The sequence below is a fragment of the Xyrauchen texanus genome, chromosome 18 (assembly GCF_025860055.1).
Source record: "Xyrauchen texanus isolate HMW12.3.18 chromosome 18, RBS_HiC_50CHRs, whole genome shotgun sequence".
Taxonomy (NCBI): Eukaryota; Metazoa; Chordata; class Actinopteri; order Cypriniformes; family Catostomidae; genus Xyrauchen; species Xyrauchen texanus.
This window is the reverse complement of record NC_068293.1, coordinates 9,460,728-9,487,684: the sequence shown is the minus strand read 5'-3', so window position 1 is coordinate 9,487,684 and position 26,957 is coordinate 9,460,728. Positions and strand designations below refer to the sequence as shown.

Sequence of the window (26,957 nt, the reverse complement as noted above, 5' to 3'; positions counted from 1 at the left end):
TGAAAGATTGATTGTTGGGTATGATGGTCTGAGTGAGTAGGTAAATCAAAAAACAAACCAGTCATTCAATCACTGTTAAAAAAAGGTCATTTGTGACAGGAAATACACAAAAAGTGCCAATTACAATGGAAATAACAATTACGACTTAATGAGGAAAACATTAAGTCTTAGTCTCCTCCAAGAGTCATTGACTTCATGATGCTTTACTTACTGACGTCTTGTGAAAAAGTAAGGAATTATAAATGTATGTATGGAATGTCAATGACATACAAGCATTATTGTCCAATGTAGAATCTCCAACAGTGTGATAGTGTTTGGAGTCACAAGGCTTCAGAGAGGGTTTGCAGTCTCAACCAGAATATAACTATCACCATTATTGTAACTTAAAACTTTTGTATCAAATTTAAAAACACTAAATGTTACACCAATTATGCTTAATAAGCCATCAACGTGAGTGGTCATGTAAATGGCAAAGACGGCGTTTCTTCATTGGGGAAAGGTAATAAACGGCTAAAGTAAAAATCTGATTTGTGAATCGTCCGCGGCTATTTTCAGCCCTCAGAGCTCGCGGCTATTTTCCTATGTGAGCGCTACTCACAAACAACATCTCAGATGTAGATACTCAAAAGTTTGTTTATTTATAATATGTATTTTAAATTTCACTGGAGGAGCATTTTTCCAGAATTTTAATGTGAAATTCTGATAAAATTTTATTTGAATTTGAATCGAATAAACTCCTGTGAAGTAGCCCACAAACAGACACTTACATGACTTCCTGGAGTGTAAAGATTGTCAAAATAAAAGTGCGAGTGTTGAAAGGTGCAGGACTGAAATGTATAACTGTTGTATTTTAAAATTCTAAAAGTCAATAATAAGCTATACATACTGAATTTATACTGAAATAATGTGTAGTTAGAGTATTGTGTTTCTTTACATATTAAATAGCATCCCAAATTAGTTTCACACAATGAGGCAAATATATTCAACTCTGATTATGCAAAAAAAAATCACTGGTATCGTCCGACACTGAGATTTCAAATATCGGATTGGAAGAGAAAAAGTGGTATTGGTACATGCATCCCTAATAACTATTTAGCTGGACATGACTCAATAATGGACAGTGGCTCCACATGTTTGAAATTAGTTTTCTTAAATGAAAATAACCATGGAATTGTAACTTACAGATGGATGTGAAGGGAGAGTTCACCCACAATTCTGAATGGTGACTGAACATTCTGCCTAACATCTCCTTTTATGTTCCAAGGAAGAAAGAAAGTCATACAGGATTGGAACAATATGAACAAAATGAGAAAACGATGACAGAGTTTTCATTTTTGGGTGCACTGTCCCTTTAATGTCAGGGCCTGAAAGGGGAATGGCAAGGTTAAACAACAGAGGCAAATTTACACAGGACACAGTACATATGGCACTCCCTAAATGTGTGAAAAACACAGTTACAGTTGAAGAGAAAGTGGGTGTGGGATTCTCTGCAGGATAAGTGCATGCTCCATGCCTGTGGCAAATCCCATCCCACAGCTCCTCAATTGAATCAGTAGTGCTTCTCATTCATGCATTATAGTGCAGGACACACAGGCCCACTGCAGCAGACCCTCCTAACTAAATCACACAACCTGTCAGATATCAGGACAGGGTTTTGCTGCTGATGCTATCGTGGATTTCCCCTTGCCTATCTGTGCACCTGGATCTCATGATGTTCAAAACCTCCTGCTGAAGCACCACACCTAACATTGCTTCCAATCTGTTCTTTGTGCAAAACAAAGGAATAGGGGTTTATAGATCTAACCTTTCTAATGTTTTCATAATGTTTTTGATGTTTCAAAAAGCGAAAATTAGTCGGAAACACTTTACACTTTAAGGTTCTGTTTAATTACCAACATTATTAAAAATGATCGAACAATGAACAATACTTATTAAGCATTTATTAATCTTAGTTAATGGTAATTTCAACATATACAAATACATTTTTAAATAAAAGTTGTATTAGCTAACATTAGTTAATGCACTATGAGCTAGCATGAACTAACAATGAACAACTGTATTTTTATTAACTAAAAACAAAGATTAAAAAATTATGGAACAAATATATTGTTAATTGTTAGTTCATGATACCTAATGCATTAACTAATGTTAACAAATGGAAATTTATTGTAAAGTGTTACCAATTAGTCTTTATGATTACATATGTTTAGTTTATTTTTTTTTATTAAGCAATATATATATACTGTATATTTATATGTATACAATATACAGTTGAAGTCAGAAGTTTACATACACTTAAGTTGAAGTTATTAAAACTCATTTTTTAACCACTACAGATTTAATATTAGCAAACTATAGTTTTGTCAAGTTGTTTAGGATACCAGCTTTGTGCATGACACAAGTAATTTTTCTAACAATTGTTTACAGACAGATTGTTTCACTTTTAATTGACTATATCACAATTCCAGCGAGTCAGAAGTTTACATATGCCAAGTTAACTGTGCCATTAAGCAGCTTGGAATATTCCAGAAAATGATGGCAAGCCTTTAGACAATTAGCCAATTAGCTTCTAATAGGAGGTGTACTGAATTGGAGGTGTACCTTTGGATGTATTTTAAGGTCTGTGCCTCTTAGCATCATGGAAGAAACTTGGGAGCAATTTCCAAATGCCTGAAGGTACCACGATCATCTGTACAAACAATAGTATGCAAATATAAACACCATGGGACCACGCAGCCATCATACCGCGCAGGAAGGAGACGAATTCTGTCTCCAATAGATGAACGTAGTTTGGTGCAAAAAGTGCAAATCAATCCCAGAACAACAGCAAAGGACCTTGGGAAGATGCTGGAGGAAACAGGTAGACAAGAATCTATATCTACAGTAAAACGAGTCCTATATCGACATAACCTGAAAGGCTGCTCAGCAAGGAAGAAGCCACTGCAACAAAATCACCATAACAAATCCAGAGTACAGTTTGAAAGTGCACACAGGGACAAAGATCTTACTTTTTGGAGAAATGTCCTCTGGTCTGATGAAACACAAATTTAACTGTTTGGCCATAATGACTATTGTTATGTTTGGAGGAAAAAGGGTGAGGCTTGCAAGCTCACTGTGAAGCATGAGGGTGGCAGCATCATGTTGTGGGGGTACTTTGCTGCAGGAGGGACTGGTGCACTTCACAAAATAGATGGCATCATGAAAAATGATGTCGATATATTGAAGCAACATCTCAAGACATCACCCAGGAAGCTAAAAGTTGGATGCAAATGGGTCTTCGAAATGGACAATGACCCCAAGCATACCTCCAAAGTTGTGGCAAAATGGCTTAAGGACACAGTTTAATTATATATATATATATATATATATATATATATATATATATATATATATATATATATATATATATATATATATATATATATAAAGTTATGGTGAGAGCAAATTAAATATATATATTAATTTGCTCTCACCCACCATAAGTTCTCCCTCCATTTTATTACATATAATTTAGTTAAAAGTGATTTTTTTTTTTACATCTTTAAACTTGGTTAACGTTCAAACATTTGCCTATCTATGCTTAACGTGAATAAGGAACTATTGCTAAAATTCTAAATAATGATTTGTCCATGAATCTGACATCACTCTTCTATTTCATCCAATGAAATAAAATAATGCTGTGCCACAAGGTTGTGACCGGTCATTGTCAGCCTACGCATCACTTGAACTCTAAACACAATATCGGCTCTGTTCTTCTCCGTTCTGTGCCATCATCTAATTATCATCAATTACATCAGTCAATAAAATATAGGAGAATAGACGCCTAAGTCTTACAGTATTGTGGTTTAGTAGTCATAACAAAACAGGACAGTCAAGCTTTCATATGATTGTTATCACCATGTTCAATTGATAACAATTTTATCTAGTAATAAGCAAATTTCTGGATGAGCTGTGCAACCCTGTTTAGTATCTTAATAAATGACTCATTGAGCATGACGCATCAGTGTACACTATTCTAAAGAATTAAAACATTCATCAATTTGCAATGACTTACTCCACCTCCAATAATATAAAATCCGATCCAGTCAAATCCCAATGGATAAAAGCAAGTCCCTTCCTACATAATTTCCAGCTACATATTCTGTTTCACTTAGATAAAAGACATATTATTACCGGTATATATTTCATCTGGTCTTAAACTCTAAATAAGCTGCTGCAAAGGGCATGGCAGTTACTGTCATGTGTGTGAAGAAATGGGAATGGTCTGAGATGCTAGTGTGTTTAAAGCATCTGGTGTTACTTCTCTATTGAGGTATGTGGGGAATCAAGAAGCTCAGATGTTCTGATACACGCATGTAGTGGCTCTCCCACTAAATTACAAGGCATCAGCCCAAAGGAGCCCAAAAGAGCCCTAAGAGCTCCCATTGAGCTCTGTACAGCCACTCCATTAAACAGACACAGGCCTTTGGGAGAGAGGATCATTTCACTACATTCCACTTTGTCCTGTATATACTGGTCAACAATTACATATATGTGTAATGAGCTCAGCTATATATTTGAAATATTTTTTTATATGTCTTTGTGCATTATTTTGTGCATTAGAAATTATAAAACAATTTCTGCAGAAATTGACTTACTGTATCTAAACAGTGATTTATTTATTGTATAAAGGGGCAATCCTTTTGGATTTCCAGGAGGATTTTAGCACTTATGAGGAAACAAAATGTACCCAATTAAGATGATTATTTAAAAAATACAGCATGTTAGCCATTTACATCATAAATATATTTTCAATCGAAACAACTGTGGCTGCTAACTATAAGATCAAATGCAAAAGTGTCCCTAAACATAGCATAAAATCATAACACAAAAAACACATTTTATACATTTTAATAATACATTTTAAAGTATTGTCTACATTTACATTTACATTTATTCATTTGGCAGACGCTTTTATCCAAAGCGACTCAGAAAAGAGGAATTGTCTCTACAGTATGTTACATTATAAAACTATGGTAACTACTACCGGATATGGTTTATTGTAATATTATCACTGTTTCAAGTTTTTAAGTTGTTTAGGGTGCTTTTTTCACATTCCAAATCCAACTTTCAGAGATAAGTTTTGTTTTTCTTAATAAGCTCTTCATATTATCTGATAGCTATGGGTCACTAGTATCTGAAGCGGCACTCTAACTATAGGCTTAAAACAGAATATTATGAACTATATCAAATGTGATGTAACAAATAAAAAGGCATTTTTTTGCCCTCACATTTTAAATACTGTTTCTGGAGTATTTTTGTCAATTTCTGTAGTACCCTATATAAGCTCAATAGAAACATCTTTTTGCATTATTTTTTAAACCACAAATACTGTCCATTTGTAAAACTGGATTCACATATAGGCAGACTGTTGCGTAAATACTCGCTGGAAAACAAAACAGTGAAGTTGCTATGGAAACTCAAAATTTCACAAAATAGCACCGTTTGTTTGTTTTGGATATATCTACATTTACATTTATGCATTTGGCAGACACTTTTATCCAAAGCGACTTACAGTGCAATTATTACAGGGACAATCCCCCTGGAACAACCTGGAGTTAAATGCCTTGCTCAAGGACACAATGGTGGTGGCCGTGGGGTTAGAACCAGCGACCATCTGATTAACAGGTGATTAACAGCCCTGTGCTTTAGCCACTACGCCACTACCACTCCAGGAGGGACTGGTGCACTTCACAAAATAGATGGCATCATGAAAAATTATGTCGATATATTGAAGCAACATCTCAAGACATCACCCAGGAAGCTAAAAGTTGGATGCAAATGGGTCTTCGAAATGGACAATGACCCCAAGCATATATATATACAGTGAGGAAAATAAGTATTTGAACACCCTGCTATTTTGCAAGTTCTCCCACTTAGAAATCATGGAGGGGTCTGAAATTGTCATCGTAGGTGCATGTCCACTGTGAGAGACATAATCTAAAAAAAAAAATCCAGAAATCACACTGTATGATTTTTTAACTATTTATTTGTATGATACAGCTGCAAATAAGTATTTGAACACCTGAGAAAATCAATGTTAATATTTGGTACAGTAGCCTTTGTTTGCAATTACAGAGGTCAAACGTTTCCTGTAGTTTTTCACCAGGTTTGCACACACTGCAGGAGGGATTTTGGCCCACTCCTCCACACAGATCTTCTCTAGATCAGTCAGGTTTCTGGGCTGTCACTGAGAAACATGGAGTTTGAGCTCCCTCAAAGATTCTCTATTGGGTTTAGGTCTGGAGACTGGCTAGGCCACGCCAGAACCTTGATATGCTTCTTACAGAGCCACTCCTTGGTTATCCTGGCTGTGTGCTTGGTCATTGTCATGTTGGAAGACCCAGCCTCGACCCATCTTCAATGCTCTAACTGAGGGAAGGAGGTTGTTCCCCAAAATCTCGCAATACATGGCCCCGGTCATCCTCTCCTTAATACAGTGCAGTCGCCCTGTCCCATGTGCAGAAAAACACCCCTAAAGCATGATGCTACCACCCCCATGCTTCACAGTAGGGATGGTGTTCTTGGGATGGTACTCATCATTCTTCTTCCTCCAAACACGGTTAGTGGAATTATGACCAAAAAGTTCTATTTTGGTCTCATCTGACCACATGACTTTCTCCCATGACTCCTCTGGATCATCCAAATGGTCATTGGCAAACTTAAGACGGGCCTTGACATGTGCTGGTTTAAGCAGGGGAACCTTCCGTGCCATGCATGATTTCAAACCATGACGTCTTAGTGTATTACCAACAGTAACCTTGGAAGCGGTGGTCCCAGCTCTTTTCAGGTCATTGACCAGCTCCTCCCCTGTAGTTCTGGGCTGATTTCTCACCTTTCTTAGGATCATTGAGACCAAACGAGGTGAGATCTTGCATGGAGCCCCAGTCCGAGGGAGATTGACAGTCATGTTTAGCTTCTTCCATTTTCTAATGATTGCTCCAACAGTGGACCTTTTTTCACCAAGCTGCTTGGCAATTTCCCAGTAGCCCTTTCCAGCCTTGTGGAGGTGTACAATTTTGTCTCTAGTGTCTTTGGACAGCTCTTTGGTCTTGGTCATGTTAGTAGTTGGATTCTTACTGATTGTATGGGGTGGACAGGTGTCTTTATGCAGCTAACGACCTCAAACAGGTGCATCTAATTTAGGATAATAAATGGAGTGGAGGTGGACATTTTAAAGGCAGACTAACAGGTCTTTGAGGGTCAGAATTCTAGCTGATAGACAGGTGTTCAAATACTTATTTGCACCTGTATTATACAAATAAATAGTTAAAAAATCATACATTGTGATTTCTGGATTTTTTTTTTAGATTATGTCTCTCACAGTGGACATGCACCTCACGATGACAATTTTAGACCCCTCCATGTTTTCTAAGTGGGAGAACTTGCAAAATAGCAGGGTGTTCAAATACTTATTTTCCTCACTGTTATATATATATATATATATATATATATATATATATATAAGTTTGTTTGTTTTTTACTTTTGAAATGAGACACTTGTTTATTTTGATGTCATGGCCTGAAGTGTTACTCAAAGCCAAAGCTGTCATATCCAGCACTCTGATCCCACAGGCAAATTAGCTTGATGAAGATGGAGTGAGTAGTTACTATGTTATCAACTAGACTTGGTTGGAAAAATGTCAGTGCACTCCAACGATAGGAGATCCACAGCATCTGGAGTGATCTGTCCCTCTGTGATTGTGACCGCAGAAGGCCTATTCACACCAATTATGAATGTCGCGAACAAGATTTTGTACAAAGACATTTCAACAGCTATAACCCTCATCTTTTTGAACGTTCTCTAATAATACAGTATGTGCATATTTAATAAACATACATTAAGTAAAAAAACGAAATCCAAGATGGTGGATATGTTGCGAGAAATGTCAAATATAAATATTTAAAAAATAAAATATAGTCATATTTCATTCAACACTGTGAATGTCCTTGAGTGTCCAGCTAGAGCCCAGACTTGAACCCGATTGAACATCTCTGGAGAGATCTGAAAATGGCTGTGCCCATCCAACCTGATGGAGCTTGAGAGGTCCTTCAAAGAAGAATGGGAGAAATAGGTTTGCCAAGCTTGTAGCATCATACACAAAAATACTTGAGGCTGTAATTGGTGACAAAGGTGCTTCAAGGAAGTATTGAGCAAAGGCTGTGAATAATTATGTACATGTGATATATTTTGTTTTTTATTTTTAATAAATTTGCAGAGATTTCAAACAAACTTCTTTCACGTTGTCATTATGGGACATTGTTTGTAGAATTTTGAAGAACATTATTAATTTAATCAATTTTGGAATAAGGCTGTAACATAACAAAATGTGGGAGAAGTGAAGCGCTGTGAATACTTTCCGGATGCACTGTATTTTTATGATTTTTATTACAGTATCACGCTGTAAGCTTAACAACATGCTAACATTAAAATTAAACTATTAAAATCAACTGTGAGTAAAGTCTCCCATGACCAGCGCTTTTTACATCACCTGAAGTTGCCGCCAAATCGGTTTGTCAATTTATTTATGAGGTTCCATGAGGGTTTGGATGCTGCCTTTTAAGCCAGCTGCCTATTTAGGAAGTAGTCAACAAGGTAGCTCGCAAGGTTTTGAACAGAGATCTGGTGTGTTTTCTTGATGTGCCTAAAGTGTGTGAGTAAGAGTGGTCACAGTACAAGCAGGACACATGATGGGACTGTCCATGTGATGAGTGAAGTTAAGCAAACAATAAGGTGGAACACCAGTGAGCACCTGCACGCTCCATTAGCACTGATCTGCACACATCACAGGCCACTGCCCAACAGAAAAACACAGCACCCACCTCTCTCTCACCTCCAATGTCTGTAATGCACTCGGATGTATGTGCCTTCACTTCAAGTTGAGAATGCAGATGGCATGAGTGTGTGCTGCACAGGGTTACCAGGGCAAAGGGAATGGTGGGGGGGGTGGATTGGCTGGTTGGCATCAACACGTTAGTCCCTGCTGGTGGATAATGGAGCAACACCATGTGGTTCCAAAAAGCATGTTTCCCTTTGCTGGTCATTCAAACATATTTGTCTATGTTTGATGCCATTGACGAGTGAACGGTCACACAACACATGGTACCGGAACTGACTTTGACAGGTAGGGACTCCACTAACCAGCACTTCATTTGATAAGTCTAATATAACTATGCATGCATTAGTGAATAAATAAAATACATTTACTTCCTCAGCTGACAGACAACTCCGAGGCGCTATAGCTTAGAGAAGCTATAAATACTGAACCCACCAAACAGTAGAACAGGTCCTTTCTAGTGTTATGTATTTTTTAATGGCCGAAGCTGATAATGATATCTTGAGAGCAGGGTGGCCAGCATAAACACTACCAGTGAAAAGTTTGAACACATTTGACTGAATGTATTTTTCCAACAATCTTAAAAATGTTTGATCTAAAGGCTTATGCTTACTGTAAATGCTAAAAGGATGAAATTAGTTTTGTATGTAAATACAAACTATGTATGATTCTCTTTTTCTTGTCTTTATGATCCTTACTATACTTTTTTACTATATATATATATATAGTACTGTGCAAAAGTCTTCACAAAAACAGTTGTCTTAATTGTTATTTATATCTTCAGATTGTGTGTGTCAATAGGAAATATACATTTTAAACTCCCGAACATTCCTTTTGCAAATAGAAAAGACTAGAATAGAAGAACAGGGAGCCCTGCAACAGATGTCATGGCCACCGCAGAGCCCCCCACTGAACATTGTGTCAGTCTGGGATTACATAAAGAGACAGAAGTCATTTAGCCTAAACAGATAGAAGAACTGTGGCAAATTCTCCAAGAAGCTTGGAACAAATGTAAATAAATAAATAAATGTAAGTATGGTAGTTATAAACCATTAGTTTAATTCAGAGGTTCAGCAATACCTAAGAACAATTTCCAATTTGAGTAACAAGAAAGCTGAAAAGTGTATTGAAATATGTAAACAATTTGATATTTTTATTTGAACTGTTTATTTATTTTCCTTTTTGTTGTTGTTTGTTTTAATATACCTCTTGGCTCTAGATGTAAAAGTTTTGTAAGCATTAATAAAAAAATAAAATAAAATGTCTGACACAGGTGTAAATTGACGGGTCCTTAAACAAGCCCTCATAATAAACCTCCAACTGATTGACATATTCACTTGTGAAATGGATTGCTGTGAACTGTATGCCAATGATTGACTTATGATCAATAATATGGTAGTAAACAATACATTGTATACTAAAGCTGCTTTATGTATTGTCTTATCAAGGATAACTCTTCACAAGAATGTAATGCATTTTAATTATCTGAATATATTTTATTTTATATATATATATATATATATATATATATATATATATATATATATATATATATATATATATATATATATATATATTTAATTAGATAAAAGATTTGAATCGATTGACAGGGCTGTAATTTTATTCTATTAGTGACATGGACTTGGGATTCATTAATAGCTGTAGCCTACATGTTGACTAATGACAGAAGAAATTATGTGTCTGAATGAAACTTATAAAATGTTTCCTTTATTTACACATGTGCTGTGGTTTGAACTGACAGCTCATTAGCATCACAAAAGATCAGTCCCTTCCACATCCAGAACAGGCAGCCTCTAAATATAGCCTTCTTAAATAATGTAAGGGGTGGAGAGCAGCACTCAATAATTAAGTGGATTTGTTCTGGTCAGAAAAGAAGAACTTTTCACAGTTCCTTTCACAGAGTTCATATGATTAAAGTGGGCCAAGATGGCTGAGGTGTCGTCTTGCCAAGTGAGTCGGGAGTGCAGAATCATGAGGCTTCAATTACCATTCATTAATTTACCCATCAAAGACCATGATTGCATTTAATGGGTTTATAAAGGCATGGAAATATTAAAGGGATAGTTCACCCAAAAATGAAAATTCTCTCATCATTTACTCACCCTGATGCCATCCCAGATGTGTATGATTTTCGTCTGCAGAACACAAATTATAGGTTTTAGAAGAATATTTCAGCTCTGTTGGTCCATACAATGTAAGTGAATGGGTGCCAAAACTCTGACATTTCAAAAAGCACATAAAAGCATCATAAAAGTAATCCATACAGCTCCAGTGTATTAATCCATATTTTCTTATGTGATATGACAGGTGTGGGTGAGAAATAGATAAATATTTAAGTCATTTTTTATTTGAATTTTTTCTCCTTACCCTGTAGGTGGCAATATCCTGGATGAATGTGAATCACCAAAAACACAAGAAGAAGAATGTGAAAGTGATCTGTTCACTCACACCTATTATATTGCTGCTGAAGATATGGGTTTAACCACTGGATTACTTTTCTGCTGACTTATGTTATTTTTGGAGCTTCAAAATTTTGGCACCCATTCACTTGCATTGTATTCCCTGCAGAACTGAAATATTCTTCTACAAATCATAATTAGTTGTTTTGCAGAAGAAAGAAATTCATACACATCTGGGATGGCATGAGGGTGAGTGAATCATGAGAGAATTATCAATTTTGGGTGAACTATCCCTTTAAGATTTGTGTTAAAACTAGCCCTAAGTATGTCATCATTAATGAAAACAAGATCATTCCTTTAAATAAAAAAAGAGAAATGCCATTCATTTAAAACCATGCTCGCTCTATATATGACAATAACATGTGTGCACTGTGCACTTTCACTATAGTATAAGTGTGAGAAACATGAGGTACAAAATAAAGTGTGAGAATTTTATAATTTATTGAAGTATGACCTTTATAGCTTTTAAAACGACAAGTAATCAAGGAAATCATAAGACTGATAAATCTGGAAAAGAAATGAAAAGATTGTCCACATTCCTGAGAAACAGATTGTTCAACATGTGGCCCTGACAGCATATCAACAGGTTGAACACTTAATAAAGTAAGGGAATACAATTGACTGAGTTGCATTACTGCATTTCACTATGAAAAATGGTATTGTGGAACAAGCAATGTAACATTTCTCATCAATTTCCAATCCATCCTTCCAGATGTTTGAACCTGGAACAGATCAGTGTTTGAGCTCTTCATAGATCTCTAGCATGCATGTGTGCAAGTCAGCACTATCAGCTGCTTACACTGGCCTAGACTTAAACAGCTAAATGCATCGGCTTCAAATATGTTACAGCGTGTCTTACCTTGCTTCGTATTTGCCCGGAGGTTGACACTTTCCTGATGAGTTTCTGCGGCCCTTCTTGTTCTCCATCGCTGTCGGAGGACTCGTCCACCACTGGCCCCGAGCCCCCGACAGCACCGATGACGGAATGGTGAAGACCTGACGAGGTCGCCGCTGGTTTCTCCGGCTCCTGCGGGGAAGAGAAGTCACAGTGCGGCGGGTTATGAACGCGATCAGCCGCTCCCTTCCTCTCCGCCGCCGGGATGCGAGAGGTGGACAGCGGCTGGAAAGCGGCTCTCTTAGCCGTCATGCTTCGCACCTCCAGACAACTTATTCTAATATTGTAAATGAGCTAGTGTAAAACTTTCCTGCCCTGGTACCGTGCATTTTCTTTTTCTAAACACGACTGCTGGTTGTCCTGAGGATTTAAGCGGCGGTTATTTGTAGGCAGATAGAGGGCTGAGACAGAGGAAATCTCTGTAGCAAACTCTAGCGGCGGACGGGCATCCTAGAAACTCAAGCGAGGATATAGCAACAGATGTTACTCCGCCTGAAACAAACCACAAACCTGGCTGAGCTTCAGTGGCGTAACGGCCTTTTTAAAAGAAGGGGGGACGTAGCTGTCAGTAGGTGACTCGCACAGACCCGACACTTACAGTGCAGTATTAATATATAAGTATTATAATAATATATATATATATATATATATATATATATATATATATATATATATATATATATATATATATATATTATTTACTTTTAATATTTGTAGTATTTTAAAGATTCAAGTAGCCTACAACATTTAGCCAAATTAGCTGCAAAAATAAAGGTTATCTTGTGGAGCACTTGCTTCTGTTTCACACATGATAATAAAAGACTGAGCACAAGCTGATCCTGAATAAATTATTTAATCAGTTACAATAATAACAATTGTGAAGTGCACAATTTTATTTTTTTACTCTTGTGCACTGTGAGATTTAAATGTATCCAAGTGGCTCGAGTGTTTTGACTACGTTCACCAAAATTCATTTTGATCCATTTAATGATTCTGGTGACAATTCCAGAAGGTGGTGACAAATGATTGCCCATGAGTCCATAACATTTCTCAAGAGTCCAACATAATCCACAATCCAAGTTATACTCCCGTCTTCTCATTTGATCTTCTCTTGTATGAAATTAGTTAAAAAAAGAAAATTGTAATCCTTTAAAATAAATAACTCTCATTTGTGTGTTCCTCATCTCTAGTTTATTCATTTAGATCAACATCGATGCAGATAAAAAGCATGGATAAATTAGCATTGTTGAAAGAGACTGTCTGACTAACGGCCTATTACGTAAGGGTTGTTTCTGCTCATGAAACTCACCTGTGATTGGCTAGATGGTCACTCAATCAGCCCAAAGTTACAAAATGCAAAGAGTACTGTATAAAAATCCACCATTTGGACTCGGTTGGGGTTTAGCTTGAAAAAGTGCGGGGGACAAAATCACCTTTTTAAAGAGTGCGGGGGACGTGTCCCCCACATCCTCCGCAGCTGCTACCCCCTTTATGAGCTTCAAAACCTAGTGTGCTGCCAATCTAGACAACATTTCTGGGCATCATGGCACGAGTCAGCTGTGATACACGAATGTGCTGCCTAGGTCACTCACTAGGTTTGAAGACACAGCAATAACACAGACTTTCAGCATATGCTTCAATATTTGTACGGCCAAGGATTCAATGTACTAAAGCAGACTGGGCGAAACAATAATAGCCTTATAATAAAAAATAAATAATAATAAAATTAAATATTAATGTTATAAATGTAAAATGAAAATTGCAGCTTTTACCCATCAAAAATATTATTATTATTATTGTTATTATTATTATTATTATTAATGTTATTACTATTATTAATGTTGTTATTATTATTAATTGTATTATTATTATTAATGTTATTATTATTATTATTATTATTAATGTTATTACTATTATTAATGTTGTTATTATTATTAATGGTATTATTATTATTAATGTTATTGTTATTATTATTAGTATTAATGGTATTACTATTATTAAAGTTATTGTTATTAATAATAATGTTATTATTGTTATTATTATTATTAATAATGTGTTATTGTTATTCGCCTAATATTATTGTTGTTGTTAGCCTATTATTATTATTATTATTATTATTATTATTATTATCAGGGAACTTCTAACATTCTAGGAATGTTTTAGGTTTTAATAACCATTAACAAGCATACAGGGAGTTTTTATTTTGTGGGACAGCCTAATAAGAACTTATAAAGAACGTTATCTAAAGGTTATTTTTAAGTTTCATTTTGGATAGCCTACAATTTTTATATTATTTTTCATCATTATTTTTCAACATTTCAAAAGAAATCTGGTGATAGACTGATATGCTTTGAGTGTAGTTTAATAAAAAACCTACTCTTTGTAATATTTTCCAAACCAGCACACGAATTTGAGCCATGCACAATGACTAATGCCCATTAAAATAATCAAGTAGCCTGACATTCAGTTAACGGATTAAAATAAAGTATTTCGGTGGGGGAAACACTCATCATCTGCTTGTAGAGAAAATAGTTGTCCATATAGGTTTTTTGAATTAAAGCAAAAATCGACCTTAACAAATAAGATACATTGATTTTATTGATCCCCTTTCCAAATATCCTTTACGTCCACAGACGCATTGAAAATAACGAGATCCACTTCCTTTAACTGTCTCTTCAAAAACCAAAACACAACTATATGTGGATAAGACGCATCCCCAAACAACACATTTCCAAATGTCATTTTACTTCCACTAAGTCTATAGAATGTGATCGCACGTCCCTTCCCATTCATTTAACCAAACCAAAGAGTAGCTCAGTTAACTAAGGGCATAATAATGTCCCCAGTGAACTGATCATTAAATCATGTCAAATAGGCTATGCTCTTAAAAGCATGACAGACTCAGTGGAGCACGAAAGAAAATATAATTCATTAGTTTGACACATTTGATAGCCGATTACTGATCAATTCCGTTCAAAGAGTTGAACTGAGTTTGTAGAGGAATGTGAGCTCGAGCGTCCAACTTCAATGCGAACGCGTATCAGTGGATCGATCTTCCTCACATCGTGATCTGCCACGGTAAAACCAATCGCTCTCTCAAATCACCGATCATCTTCTCGTATTTGTGGTTATGAAAGAGTCTTTTTGATGTTTAACAGAACAGAAAAATGTGAAACACTACTGACCAGTTCTTCCCAGACAGGGCTGCGAGTATATTGGCAGTCATCTTCCATATTCTCCAGTCCCTTTGCTCGGGATTTCTCCGTACACGCTATGACAAAAACGACTTTTAAATCGTGTAATAGGACATATGGATTCGGAGTGTTAATTCCCTATATTCACTCCTCCTCCTTACTCTACGAGGGTCTTCGAGGCTGAGCCTCCTTTTCTCCACGTGATAAATGTCAAACCTCTATAAGGAGTTGAAGCCCGTATCCATGACGTCATTGAACCTGCTTTCTACACATTATGGATTACTTTATATGAAATTTGTAAAGTCTCTCTAGCTGTCTCTCTGGACCATTCTTCTATTTACAAACCTAGCTGTGATGTGGACACTTTTGTTTAGAAAAACGTGTACATTTGCAACACTGTTCACTTCAAAAGCAACATAATTTCAGAAAAACTTTTATTTTATTCTATTAGTGCTTGCATGACGTTTTAACTTTATGAAATGAACCAACTTGATAATTTTAGTGCATGTATTTAGCGTTTCCATTACAGTTAGCTAAAGGACAGGTTTTGGTCCTGTGAGGGTCATGCCCATCTTGCCGTGTTTGTCCATCTTTGTGCAAAAGAGTTTAGGAAATTACTCCAAAAAGTAATCATTACAAATCTAAAATTTGTAATCAGAATACACTTGGGTGATTTGCGGGGGCCTCCTCTTTGTTTCCAGATGTTGGACATGCGCTGACCTCTTTGCTGACCTCTTTGCTCAGAGTGACAAACTGGTTCCATTGGCACCATCCTTGAATTCTCAATCACATTGAGACATTGTGTAGGCCTAATTCTGTTCAATTTAGGGCCCTCAAACAGATGTATTTCACAGACATTTAATTTCAAATGTATTAACAGATACTGACATTTAATTAATTATAAAATCCTGATCCGTGTGAATTAGTTATAATTGAAGATGGGGTGGTAATCCACACATAAATGCTGAACCGTGTGCATTAGTGCTGTAAAGTTAGTTTTAGTTTTGCAAATAACCCTAACCCTATAATGTACATGAGCTGTAGCTTTTGTGACAACTTTTGTGGCTGTTTTTTGTGTGTCGTTGATTCACAAATATAACTGGTCTAATCTGTTAACACACATGGATGATATTTTAATGCCAAAATTATCAGAGTACGAACATTTTAAGTACATTTTGTATTTCACTCAGAAACAGACAAATAGCGAGAAAAATATCAACAGCACAACACAACACAAAATCATACCAATTCTCATATTTTGATCCTGTAAGTGTGTTTTCTTTAATGCATTTAAGCAACAGTATGTCAAAATGGTACCAGTTTATTCTCAAATGCATGTGATATCAAATAAACAAGAATTAGGTCAGAAGTAATCCAGAAGTAATCTAAAAGCAGTCAGATAAGATTGCCTTGAAAATGCCATCCCAGAGATGACGTGACTGATAACAATTTTAGACATGTAATGTGCAATCAGCGCCCGATGAGAATACAATTCAGAATGAATCTACCCAGCACGGGAAACATCTTATTATGGGAACCTTTATCAGGCGCTCGCGCTGCATCTCGTTTCACACGGAAGACTTATTAAACGGACAGATTCTGTCCATCACTGAATGCACTCCGTCTAGCCCTGTGCCTATCATAAACACAGATGACATAAGCATGAAGAAATAACAGTGGATGTATAATAATATATAGCTGTAATTGAACAGCTCTTCTCAAAGCTTCGGGATGCATGCGCTTATGTTACTGAAAGGAACAGCGGCAGCTGTCGCTGCGAGGAGAATTTGTCATATTTTGGGACCTGTGTTGTCAAAGGAAGGTTGGAGATGCAGCTGTCATGAGGTCAAACTCCTGAACACCTTCTCAGGTACTCCCTCAGGTTAGGGGTTCAGATACACTACCAGGCAAACGTTTGGATGTGTTTGAATGTCTCTTGTAATTTTAGAAAAACCTGTGACCTAAAGGTTTTATTGAAATTAGCTTTGAATACCAATATAATTTGTGTATACATATGAATGTTTTTTTTTTTCTTTTTGCAAAACAAACATTTTAATTAAATGAATAAGCAAACAAGAAGCTACTTTGAAGAACTAAAATATAAGATAGTAATAAGGAAAATAGTAACGATAAAGAATGAGTAAAGATGTGTCGAAACGTTTGACTAGTTGTGAACTCGTTCAAGCTTCTACAAAGATTTCCTTATTACACGCTTCATCATCAGTGCATGAATGTTTCTTTTAGTTTTTGTTTATGTTTGGATATTTCATTGGACTTTCTTTCTCCACAGGTGACACAGTGAAGATAGGCGAGATCTCATATCACCTCAAAACCCCCAGAAATCCAGAACTTGTGCCCGTAAATCATAGTATGTGCTAATTTAAAATATTTGCTGCTCATTGACATCATAGTGTCATATGGTAGGTGATGTGCCATTGTTGTAGTATTGTTTGTACTGTATTGTTGTGTGGGTTTGTGCTTGTATACCACGCCCTATTACAAACAGTGCAATAACTGTTTTTAGAATAAAATAACAAATTTTTGCATTCAACAAAACAAACAGGCAGACAATGCAATGCAACAGTGGAATTGTACACCGATGTTTTCTGCTCTGCATGCGCATATACAATGGCCCCAAAAAGTATTCGGGCACTTCAGCTATACTTAAAGGGATAGTTCACCCAAAAATGAAAATTCTCTCACACAAATAAATATTTTTAGAAGAAAATTTCAGTTCTGTAGGTCCTCGCAAGTGAATGGTGGCAAAAAATGTGAAGGTCCAAAAATCATATAAAGGCATCATAAAAGTAATCCATACGATTCCAGTGGATAAATCCATACCTTCAAAAGTGATATGATTATGCAGGTGTGGATGAGAAAAAGATAAATGTTTTATTCCTTTTTTGCAATAATTCTCCACATTTGACCAGCCCCAACCAGTAGGTGGAAATATGCATGAAGAATGCAAATCGCCTAAAACAAAAGAAGAAAAATTTGAAATTGAAAGTGGAGATTTATTAGTTTAAAAAAAAAAAAGGACTTAAATATTAACCTATTTCTCACCCACACCTATCATATCACTTCTGAAGATTTGGATTAAACCACTGGAGTCATACGGACTTCTTTTTAGCTGCCTTTATGTGCTTTTTGGAGCTTCAAAGTTCTGGTCACCATTCACTTGCATTGTATGGAACTACAGAGCTGAAATATTCTTCTAAAAATGTTACTTTGTGTTCATCAGATGAAAGTCATACACATCTGGGATGAAATAAGGGGGACATTTTTGGGTGAAATGCATGAATACCATTGCATTTGATAAAAAAATAAATAAATGCAATTGGCATTTATTTAAACAAAAAATTCACATATAGAAATTTAGAATTCTTTTTAGAATTTTTTTTTGATATACTGTTCAACATTAAGACAAAACCTTCTGGTTGTCTTTTTGGACTCTGTTTGTCAAACATAAGTGGAACATATTTATAGGTAATGTGATGAACTACACTTTTCTCTTTTATACACCTTTCTATTGATAAAGTAAATAAACAAAACTAATAATCAGTACAATGGCAAGAACATTTATTAAGAATTCAAAGAATTTAAATTAATTTCTATGTTAAAATCCACTTTGAAACCAATTAATATTAGTGGAAATATTCCAAGTATTAAGCACACTTTTACCCTGTTTTATTTAGTTTGATACATTATCAGCATTGTTGCAATAATATATATTTTTTTCTGGCAGTGATGGAGGCTTTACCACAAACTATCACCCAGCACCTTCGCTGGATAATGCAGAAGGACCTGCTTGGACAGGACATGTTCCTCATCGGCCCTCCTGGTCCTCTGCGGCGTTCGATTGCAATGCAGTACCTAGTAATTTCACACATTTCCAATCCCAACCACACACGTACACTGTGACACATTAAAACCCACCAATACCCGATGAACTGCAAAGAAGTGCAGTCTGTGACAATTTCCACAAGCACTATATTAAACTCTATCCTCGATTTTGTTTCTTGTTTGCTAGGAATTAACAAAGCGAGAAGTTGAATATGTTGCTCTGTCCAGAGACACTACTGAGACTGACCTCAAACAGCGCAGAGAGATTCGCTCTGGGACAGCCTTTTACATAGACCAGGTAAGTAGACCTCTTTCAAAATCATTAATATTAGAACTAGTATTTACTGTCTGGAATGATGGTTAGGCAGCGGGCTTGAGATGCTTGTTTAAAATGTGGGATGCGTGTGGAGGCTGGGTGTTAAACTTGAGAATCTCACTGCTCTCTTGGGCCCTGCGCTCATTTTAAGACCTATATAACACAGGCTTTGTGTGTCAGGATTTTTTTTTTTTCGTCTGAATGATTAACTGTGCATGGAGGTTTTCGCCATCTGGCTGTGTGTGTGTGTGTGTGTGTGTGTGTGTGTGTGTGTGTGTGTGTGTGTGTGTGTGTGTGTGTTTGATTGAACCACTATGGTACAAGTTGGCATTCTATATTGTGAATATAGTCTTTGCTAAAGGATGATGTGTCTGTGTCTGTGCATCCTTTCTGCAACCTCTTCAAGCATGACTATGTTCACAATATAACAGGGCTTTATTACATTAATTACATGGTTACTACATAATAATAATAATATTAAGATTGAAAATTCTCATTAATTTGTTATATTCATTAAAGAGCCCATAAAATGTCTTCTGTTGATGTATTTCCTTATGGAACTGGATGTTGGGATGGGACGTTTTATTGGACCTATTGGCCAACTTGGTTACTTCACAGCCATGAACCATGAATTGTTACTTCCTAGTCATTTGCAGATGGTATTGGGGGAGGGACTTTCTTATTCTAGAGAACATTTTAGGCCTATTGGACAGAACTTTTGATTAACTCTGAATGCAAGAAACCGTGGCAAGAAAAAGTATGTGAACCCTTTGGAATTTGCTGGTTTTCGGCATTAATTGGTCATAAAATGTGAGCTCATCTTTATCAAATTCACAAGTACAGATAACACAATGTGCTTAAGCTAACAACACACAAACAATTAAAATCTGTACACAATTACTGAACACATCACATTCACAGTGCTGTGGAAAATGTAAGTGAAACCTTGGACATCAGTGATTCCTTCAAGTCTTTAGCTGTCACTCTAGGGTTAATTTTTACCACATTGAGCATTCTGTGGCGTGCCCTTTTATGTCATCTTGGCTGGATGGCCACTTCAAGGGAGAGTAGCCACAGTACTAAATCATCTCCATTTATAGGCAATGTCCCTAACTGTGAACAGATGAATATCTAAACTCTTCGAGACAACTTTGTAACCCTTTCCAGCTTTATGCAAAGCAACAATTCTTGATCGTAGGTCTTCTGAGAGCTAATTTTTGCGAGGCAGGATCCATGTCAGCAGATGCTTCTTGTGAATAGCTAAATCAGGGGGCCTGGGTAGCTCAGCAAGTAAAGATGCTGACTACCACACCTGGAGTCGCAAGTTCGAATCCAGGGCGTGCTGAGTGACTCCAGCGAGGTCTCCTAAGCAACCAAATTGGCCCGGTTGCTAGGGTGGGTATATTCACATGGGGTAACCTTCTTGTGGTTGCTATAATGTGGTTCACTCTCAGTGGGGCGCATGGCGAGCTGTGCATGGATGCTGCGGAGAATAGCATGAAACCTCCACACGCGCTAGGTTTCTGCGGTAACGCGCTCAACAAACCACGTGATAAGAAGCGTGGATTGACGTCTTAGACGCGGAGGCAACTGAGATTCATCCTCCACCACGCGAGTCACTATGCCACCACGAGGACTTAAGAGCGCAATGGGAATTGGGTATTCCAATTTGGGAGAAATAGCTAACTCAAAATGTTTGAGTGCTTTTTATAAGTGAAAGTAGCTCTAACGCACACCTCTAATCTGTTCATTAATTGGGTGCCAGGTTTGCCAACTGACTCTTATTAGCTTTTGTTGACTTCATTAGCCTAGGCGTTCACATACATTTTCCAACTTACACTGTGAATGTTTGAATGATGTATTCAGTATGTACAATAACAATACAATAATTTATGTGCTATTAGTTGAAACGGATTGTGTTTGTTCATTATTGTTACTGAAATGAAGATCAAACCAGATTTTAAACAAATTTGAACATAAATGCAGGTAATTTCAAAGGGTTCACATACTTTTTCTTGCCACTGTACATTTTATTTAACAATAACATACAGTACAAGATTACAATGAATTGCAAAATGTAACCCACAAGACATTTGTTTGTAAAAATGTTTTTAATAAAAAAGTATTTTCTTCACTCCAATAATGTTTTTTCAATGGCTTAACTTTTCAGAACTGTTAATATCACCGAGATTACATTTGTTTGAACGTGCGCAGATATAAATGAATGCTCTGTTCAAGTGGATATTCTGAATAAGACGTTTACTCGATCACACAGTATTCTGATTAATGTAGGCATATGCCATCTATATTATCTGGATTTCTCAAAACTGGAATTTTGTCTGAATTGTTTTATGGATATCTGGTTAATATGTTTACATGATGAAGCTTACATTATTGGAACATGAAAAAATTCTGATTAATACAGGTATATGTCAGCTTTTTCAGATTCGTAGAAACCAGAATATCGACTTAAGTGGGTTATGGCAATTTGGTGATTGTGTTAACATGACACTTAATCAGAATATAACCAAATTCTGATTAATATCAGAAACTCTTGTGCAGGAAGTGCAGGTCAGATGACTCTGTCCTCCTTTGCTTTCTTTAACTTGGCATGATTCAGGAGCCATGAGGTCAAGCAGTTCAAAAATAGTTACATTCGGCTGTTTATAAATCGCTGTCTCATTGACAAATGCACTGGTGTGTGTTTTTAACTAGTCTGTCTAGATAGCGTCACAAACATTTACATAGTAATTACATATGTGATTGTAGAATCCATTACAAATATTGAATAGAAATGGGTCTTGAGCTAAATTTGGAGCATCTTGCGACATATTTATAGGCCCTGTTCCCACACAATCGGGCATATATTTACAGTACATGTTAACCTAGTTATATGGCCACTTATATTGTGGTCACCAGAGTAGCCACGAATTTCCTGCCTTTGAAACTAATGGTGTTTGGTTCTTGTACACATATGTTTGCATGGCTGCATCTTCATAACAGACAAGATTTAGTGATTCAGCCCATAACTGGGGCATGGTCTAAAAAAAACAAACAGTGTTCGTCTAGAATAGAAGTGAACTGAGCTTTGCCGTGTGGGATGCAACAGATGAACTCTTAAAAAAACAGTGCCGATGGGAATTCCTATCTGTTGAGATAGAAGGTGTCACAAAGAGCCTCTGTGGTTTTTTGGTGTTTGTTTCTGGAGCTAAGTGTTTCAAGCCACTCATGTACTACGTCCAGAAAGCTAAATTGAGAAATTGGTTGAAGTACGCTTCAGTATATCTACCGGTAATAAAGGTCTAATGCATATAGCCCATATTTTGACGTACATCAGATCAGATTTTCTCCCACATATTTACATTAACTGAAGAAAAATGGATTGTGTTTACACTAATACCTTGCCAAGACCGGCAGTTTGCCCAAGAAGTACATTTGACCATTAACTAGCTGTAATCCTAGCACTGTTCCACTAACCCCTAAACCAAATTTCATTTTAAGATCTCTTCCTGAAAGGTGACTCAGTATATTTCAGTGTGTTTTGTCCATCTGTGTCTTTCAGTGCGCTGTCCGAGCTGCAACCAAGGGTCGGATTCTGGTGCTGGAGGGATTGGAGAAGGCCGAGAGGAATGTGTTGCCTGTTCTCAACAACCTGCTGGAGAATCGAGAGATGCAGCTGGAAGATGGACGCTTTCTCATGTCAGCACAGCGCTATGATAAACTGCTGGAGGTACAACTGCAGCCCTCTCTATAGATCTATAATAGACTGAACAGTCAGAGCTCTGTCAACGGGAGTTCTTTAACTAATTCTTTATCATAGAGATGTTAGGAGCCTACTTGGCTGGTGTTACTGTATATTTGGCCCCTCTATAATATACATACATTTTATGCAAAAACACACATGAAAGATTTATTCATTTAATACAAATGTATTTGTATAGCACTTTTTACAATACACCTTGTTCCCAATTAGATTGCAAAAATAGTGCCCAACAAACCACCAAGTTTAAGATGACACAGGCAAGGATGAACAAAAAGATATTTAAATACATGGGGAGGTAAACTTGGGAGGAGCCAAGACACCTTTTCCATTTTCATATCTGAATGCATATGAACTAATGAGATGTAAAGCAATATAACTTATTAATAGCTTATTGATTGTATTATTATAAAAGATTAACAGTATTCTACACAGTAAACTCTAATAAGTTGACTCTACTCAATTGATTGAGTTAACTCGTTCCCTGAATTGAATTATGGCGTAACATGTGTAACTGAGGCCACTTAACTTGGTGATCATATAGAAAGAACTTAACTATTTAAGTCTAGGTAACAAATTGCAAGCAGACTTAATTCAGATTTGATTTTGAAATGTTGTTGTTTCAACTTAATAATTGTATTTGAATGAACTCAAATATAGGTCATACCATAACATAGCTTAAATAATGAAGATTATAAATGATTCTAGGTCAATTATTAAAGGCTCAGTTCAACCAAAAATGAAAATTCTCTCATTATTTGCTCACCCTCATGATATCCCAGGTGTGTATGACTTTCTTTCTTCAGCAGAACACATTTGAAGAAAAATATCTCAGCTCAGTAGGACCTTAAACTGCAAGTGAATGGTGAATTATCATTGGAAGCTCAAAAAATCACAGACATCATCGATATATCTCCAGCCGTTAAATTAATGTCTTCTAAAGTTACACGATCACTTTTGGTGCGAAAATGATCAATATTTAAGTACTTTCAACCATAAACCATCGCTTCCGGTGAGCTTCACCATAGCGCTTAGTTCACACAGTCTGTCGTATGACGTATTCACGTTGGCGTGTTATGGACATAACCTCACATTCTTCTCTCAGTTGAGGCATCCAGGATAAGCAGCGGTGCTCTTCCGGTTGTGAATCACGTGCGTCAGTTCTCACGTGTCTCAAATGCAAACATGATTACGTCATGCGCATATACCGCTGCTGACCGGAAGCATGAGATAGAGATATAAAAAATTACTTAAATATTGATCTTTTCCGCACCAAAAGCGATCGTGTTGCTTTAGAGGACATTCTTTTAACAGCTGGTGTCGATGGATAACGTTTATGCTGAGCTTCAAAAGAGAAATCTCCATCCACTTGCATTTTAAGGACCTACTGAGCTGAGATATTTTTCTATTTTTCTTCTAATGTATTCTTGTGAAGAAAGAAAGTCAAATACACCTGGGATATCTTGAAGGTAAAGAATGAAAGAATTTAAATTTTTGGGTGAACTATCCCTTTAAATAAACTTAATTCTCCACAGAAATGCATATATACCTGCAAAACAAATATTTGAATCAAAACAACATAAATAATATTACAAAAGACCTGAAACGTCTATGAATTCTTTAGAACAACCTTTTTAATGCCCCCATTAATTCCCTTTGACCAAGGAAACATAATTCAGTAATTCAAGCACAAGGCATTGTGGGTATTCCCCATAACCTCTTTTTTTAAATATATTTACTATATTGATATAATTAGTTATTAACACTAAAAATCTTACATCTGTGGATTTTTAAGAAAAATAAGTTCAAGGAACTTGGCTATTTGAGTTGTGAGCCCAAAATGTGACATTTTTCCAGTAACAACATCAGGGTTTAAAGTGTATTTTGTAGAGTGATATATTCTGTATTTGACATGGGTGTGGGTTGTTTTGGTCTAATAGGAACACAATATAGAAGAGCTGGATGCATGGAAGATAGTTCGGGTGAGTGAAGATTTTCGGGTCATTGCTCTCGGTCTTCCTGTTCCCCGATACAAAGGAAACCCTCTGGATCCGCCGCTCCGATCTCGCTTTCAGGCCAGAGACATCTACTATCTTCCATTCAAGGTGCCTCTAGACACACAGAAGCAACATCTATCACATATGTGGGGTGTATTGATAAATGTGTCATATCAAATGTGTCTAAAATCAAACAATGTGTTTTTTGAAGGACCAGCTTGAGCATCTGTATAGAATTGGACCAAATGTGCCAGCTGAAAGGTACGACAGTTTACAAAGATGGATTTTCATTGGCCAGATGCAGACCGCATGATCAAATGTATTTCTTTTCTTCTTAGGGTGTCTCAGCTCTTGTCTTTTGCCACTACACTTTGCTCTCAAGAGTCTGCCAGCTTAAGCCTGCCTGACTTCCCTATGGACAATCTCCCATCTGCACTCACAGTTCTGGTGGGTTAGAGATTGCATGACACTTTTATACACCGTCACAGTTAAGGGATTCTAATAGCCAAGTACATCACTTACATTCAATCGGTGTAGCTACAATAGCTAGCTACACCGTCACAGTTAAGGGATTCTAATAGCCAAGTACATCACTTACATTCAATCGGTGTAGCTAGCTATTGTTGAAAATTATTTGCACTTGTTGCAGAACCTGTTCCCCATGCTGTCAGCACAGCAGCTGGTCCAGAGGCTTTACCCGTACGAGGCCATGCTGGGAAAGGAGGGCCGCACAGCAGTGGAGGGGGTACTAAGTGTAAGGACTCTATTCTTCCCCTCTTTTTCTCTTTATTAAGCATGTTTTCCATGCCAATATTCAGCAGTATACACCAGAATGCACCAATATAACAAAACAAGTAATCAACAGCAATATTTACCTACAAATTATTTTTACTAAAACATTTTTGTATACAAAAAATGACACGATGAGTCATCCGTGAACATTTATGAGTGATAACAAAAATGATCAGTGTTGTAAAGGTTAAAGGAATATTCCAGGTTCAAAACAAGTTAAGCTCTATCGACAGCACATAATGTTGATTACCACAAAAATTTATTTTGACTCATCCCTCCTTTTCTTTAAAAAGAGACAAAATGGAGGTTACAGTGAGGCACTTACAATGGAAGTGAATGGGGGCCAATTTTTTGGAGGGTTCAAAGGCAGAATTGTGAAGCGTATAATTAAAAAAAAGCACTTACGTTAATTATTATGTTAAAACTCATGTATTATTTGAGCTGTAAAGTTGTTTAAATTGACATTTTTACAGTCATTTTAGGGTTTGTTGACATTGCATCGTCATGGCAACATAGTTGTAAAATTGGCTTTAACTTCACACAGAAAAGTTTAGTAAGTGATTTTATCACACTAAAATCATGTGAACATGCATATTTTTTATGTCTTGTGGCTATAATTTTGAAATAGTGAGTATGTTAATGTTCACAGATTGGCACCCATTCACTTCCATTGTAAGTGCCTCACTGCAAATGAGTTTTGCATTTTTTAAAAGACATGAAGGGACAAGTGGAAATTTATTTCCGTGAAAATCAACATTATGCTTCAAATGCTGTCGATTGACCTTAACATGTATTGATCCCGTA

At 36.5% G+C, this 26,957-nt stretch overlaps 2 protein-coding genes across 4 annotated transcripts in view; one reads left to right on the top strand and one right to left on the bottom strand.

The window, feature by feature from the left end:
• The window catches only part of LOC127659316 (diacylglycerol kinase eta-like), a 111,048-nt gene extending 95,498 nt beyond the window's left edge, over positions 1–15,550 (bottom strand). For 2 of the 3 annotated variants that reach the window (XM_052149083.1, XM_052149085.1), the window contains exon 1: positions 12,216–12,576. In XM_052149083.1, coding sequence (XP_052005043.1) covers positions 12,216–12,503 — 288 coding nt within the window. In that variant the 5' untranslated portion in view covers positions 12,504–12,576. Of the gene's footprint in view, positions 1–12,215; positions 12,577–15,436 lie in introns of those variants that run through there. The other variant, XM_052149084.1, reaches the window with a different exon arrangement.
• A 1,519-nt stretch (positions 15,551–17,069) lies between these two features.
• The window catches only part of LOC127658617 (von Willebrand factor A domain-containing protein 8-like), a 121,109-nt gene continuing 111,221 nt past the window's right edge, over positions 17,070–26,957 (top strand). Inside the window, 9 exon segments of the mRNA XM_052147990.1 lie at positions 17,070–17,315; positions 17,736–17,813; positions 19,191–19,321; positions 19,476–19,586; positions 23,167–23,334; positions 25,305–25,469; positions 25,573–25,622; positions 25,700–25,808; positions 26,011–26,115. Coding sequence (XP_052003950.1) covers positions 17,177–17,315; positions 17,736–17,813; positions 19,191–19,321; positions 19,476–19,586; positions 23,167–23,334; positions 25,305–25,469; positions 25,573–25,622; positions 25,700–25,808; positions 26,011–26,115 — 1,056 coding nt within the window. The 5' untranslated portion in view covers positions 17,070–17,176.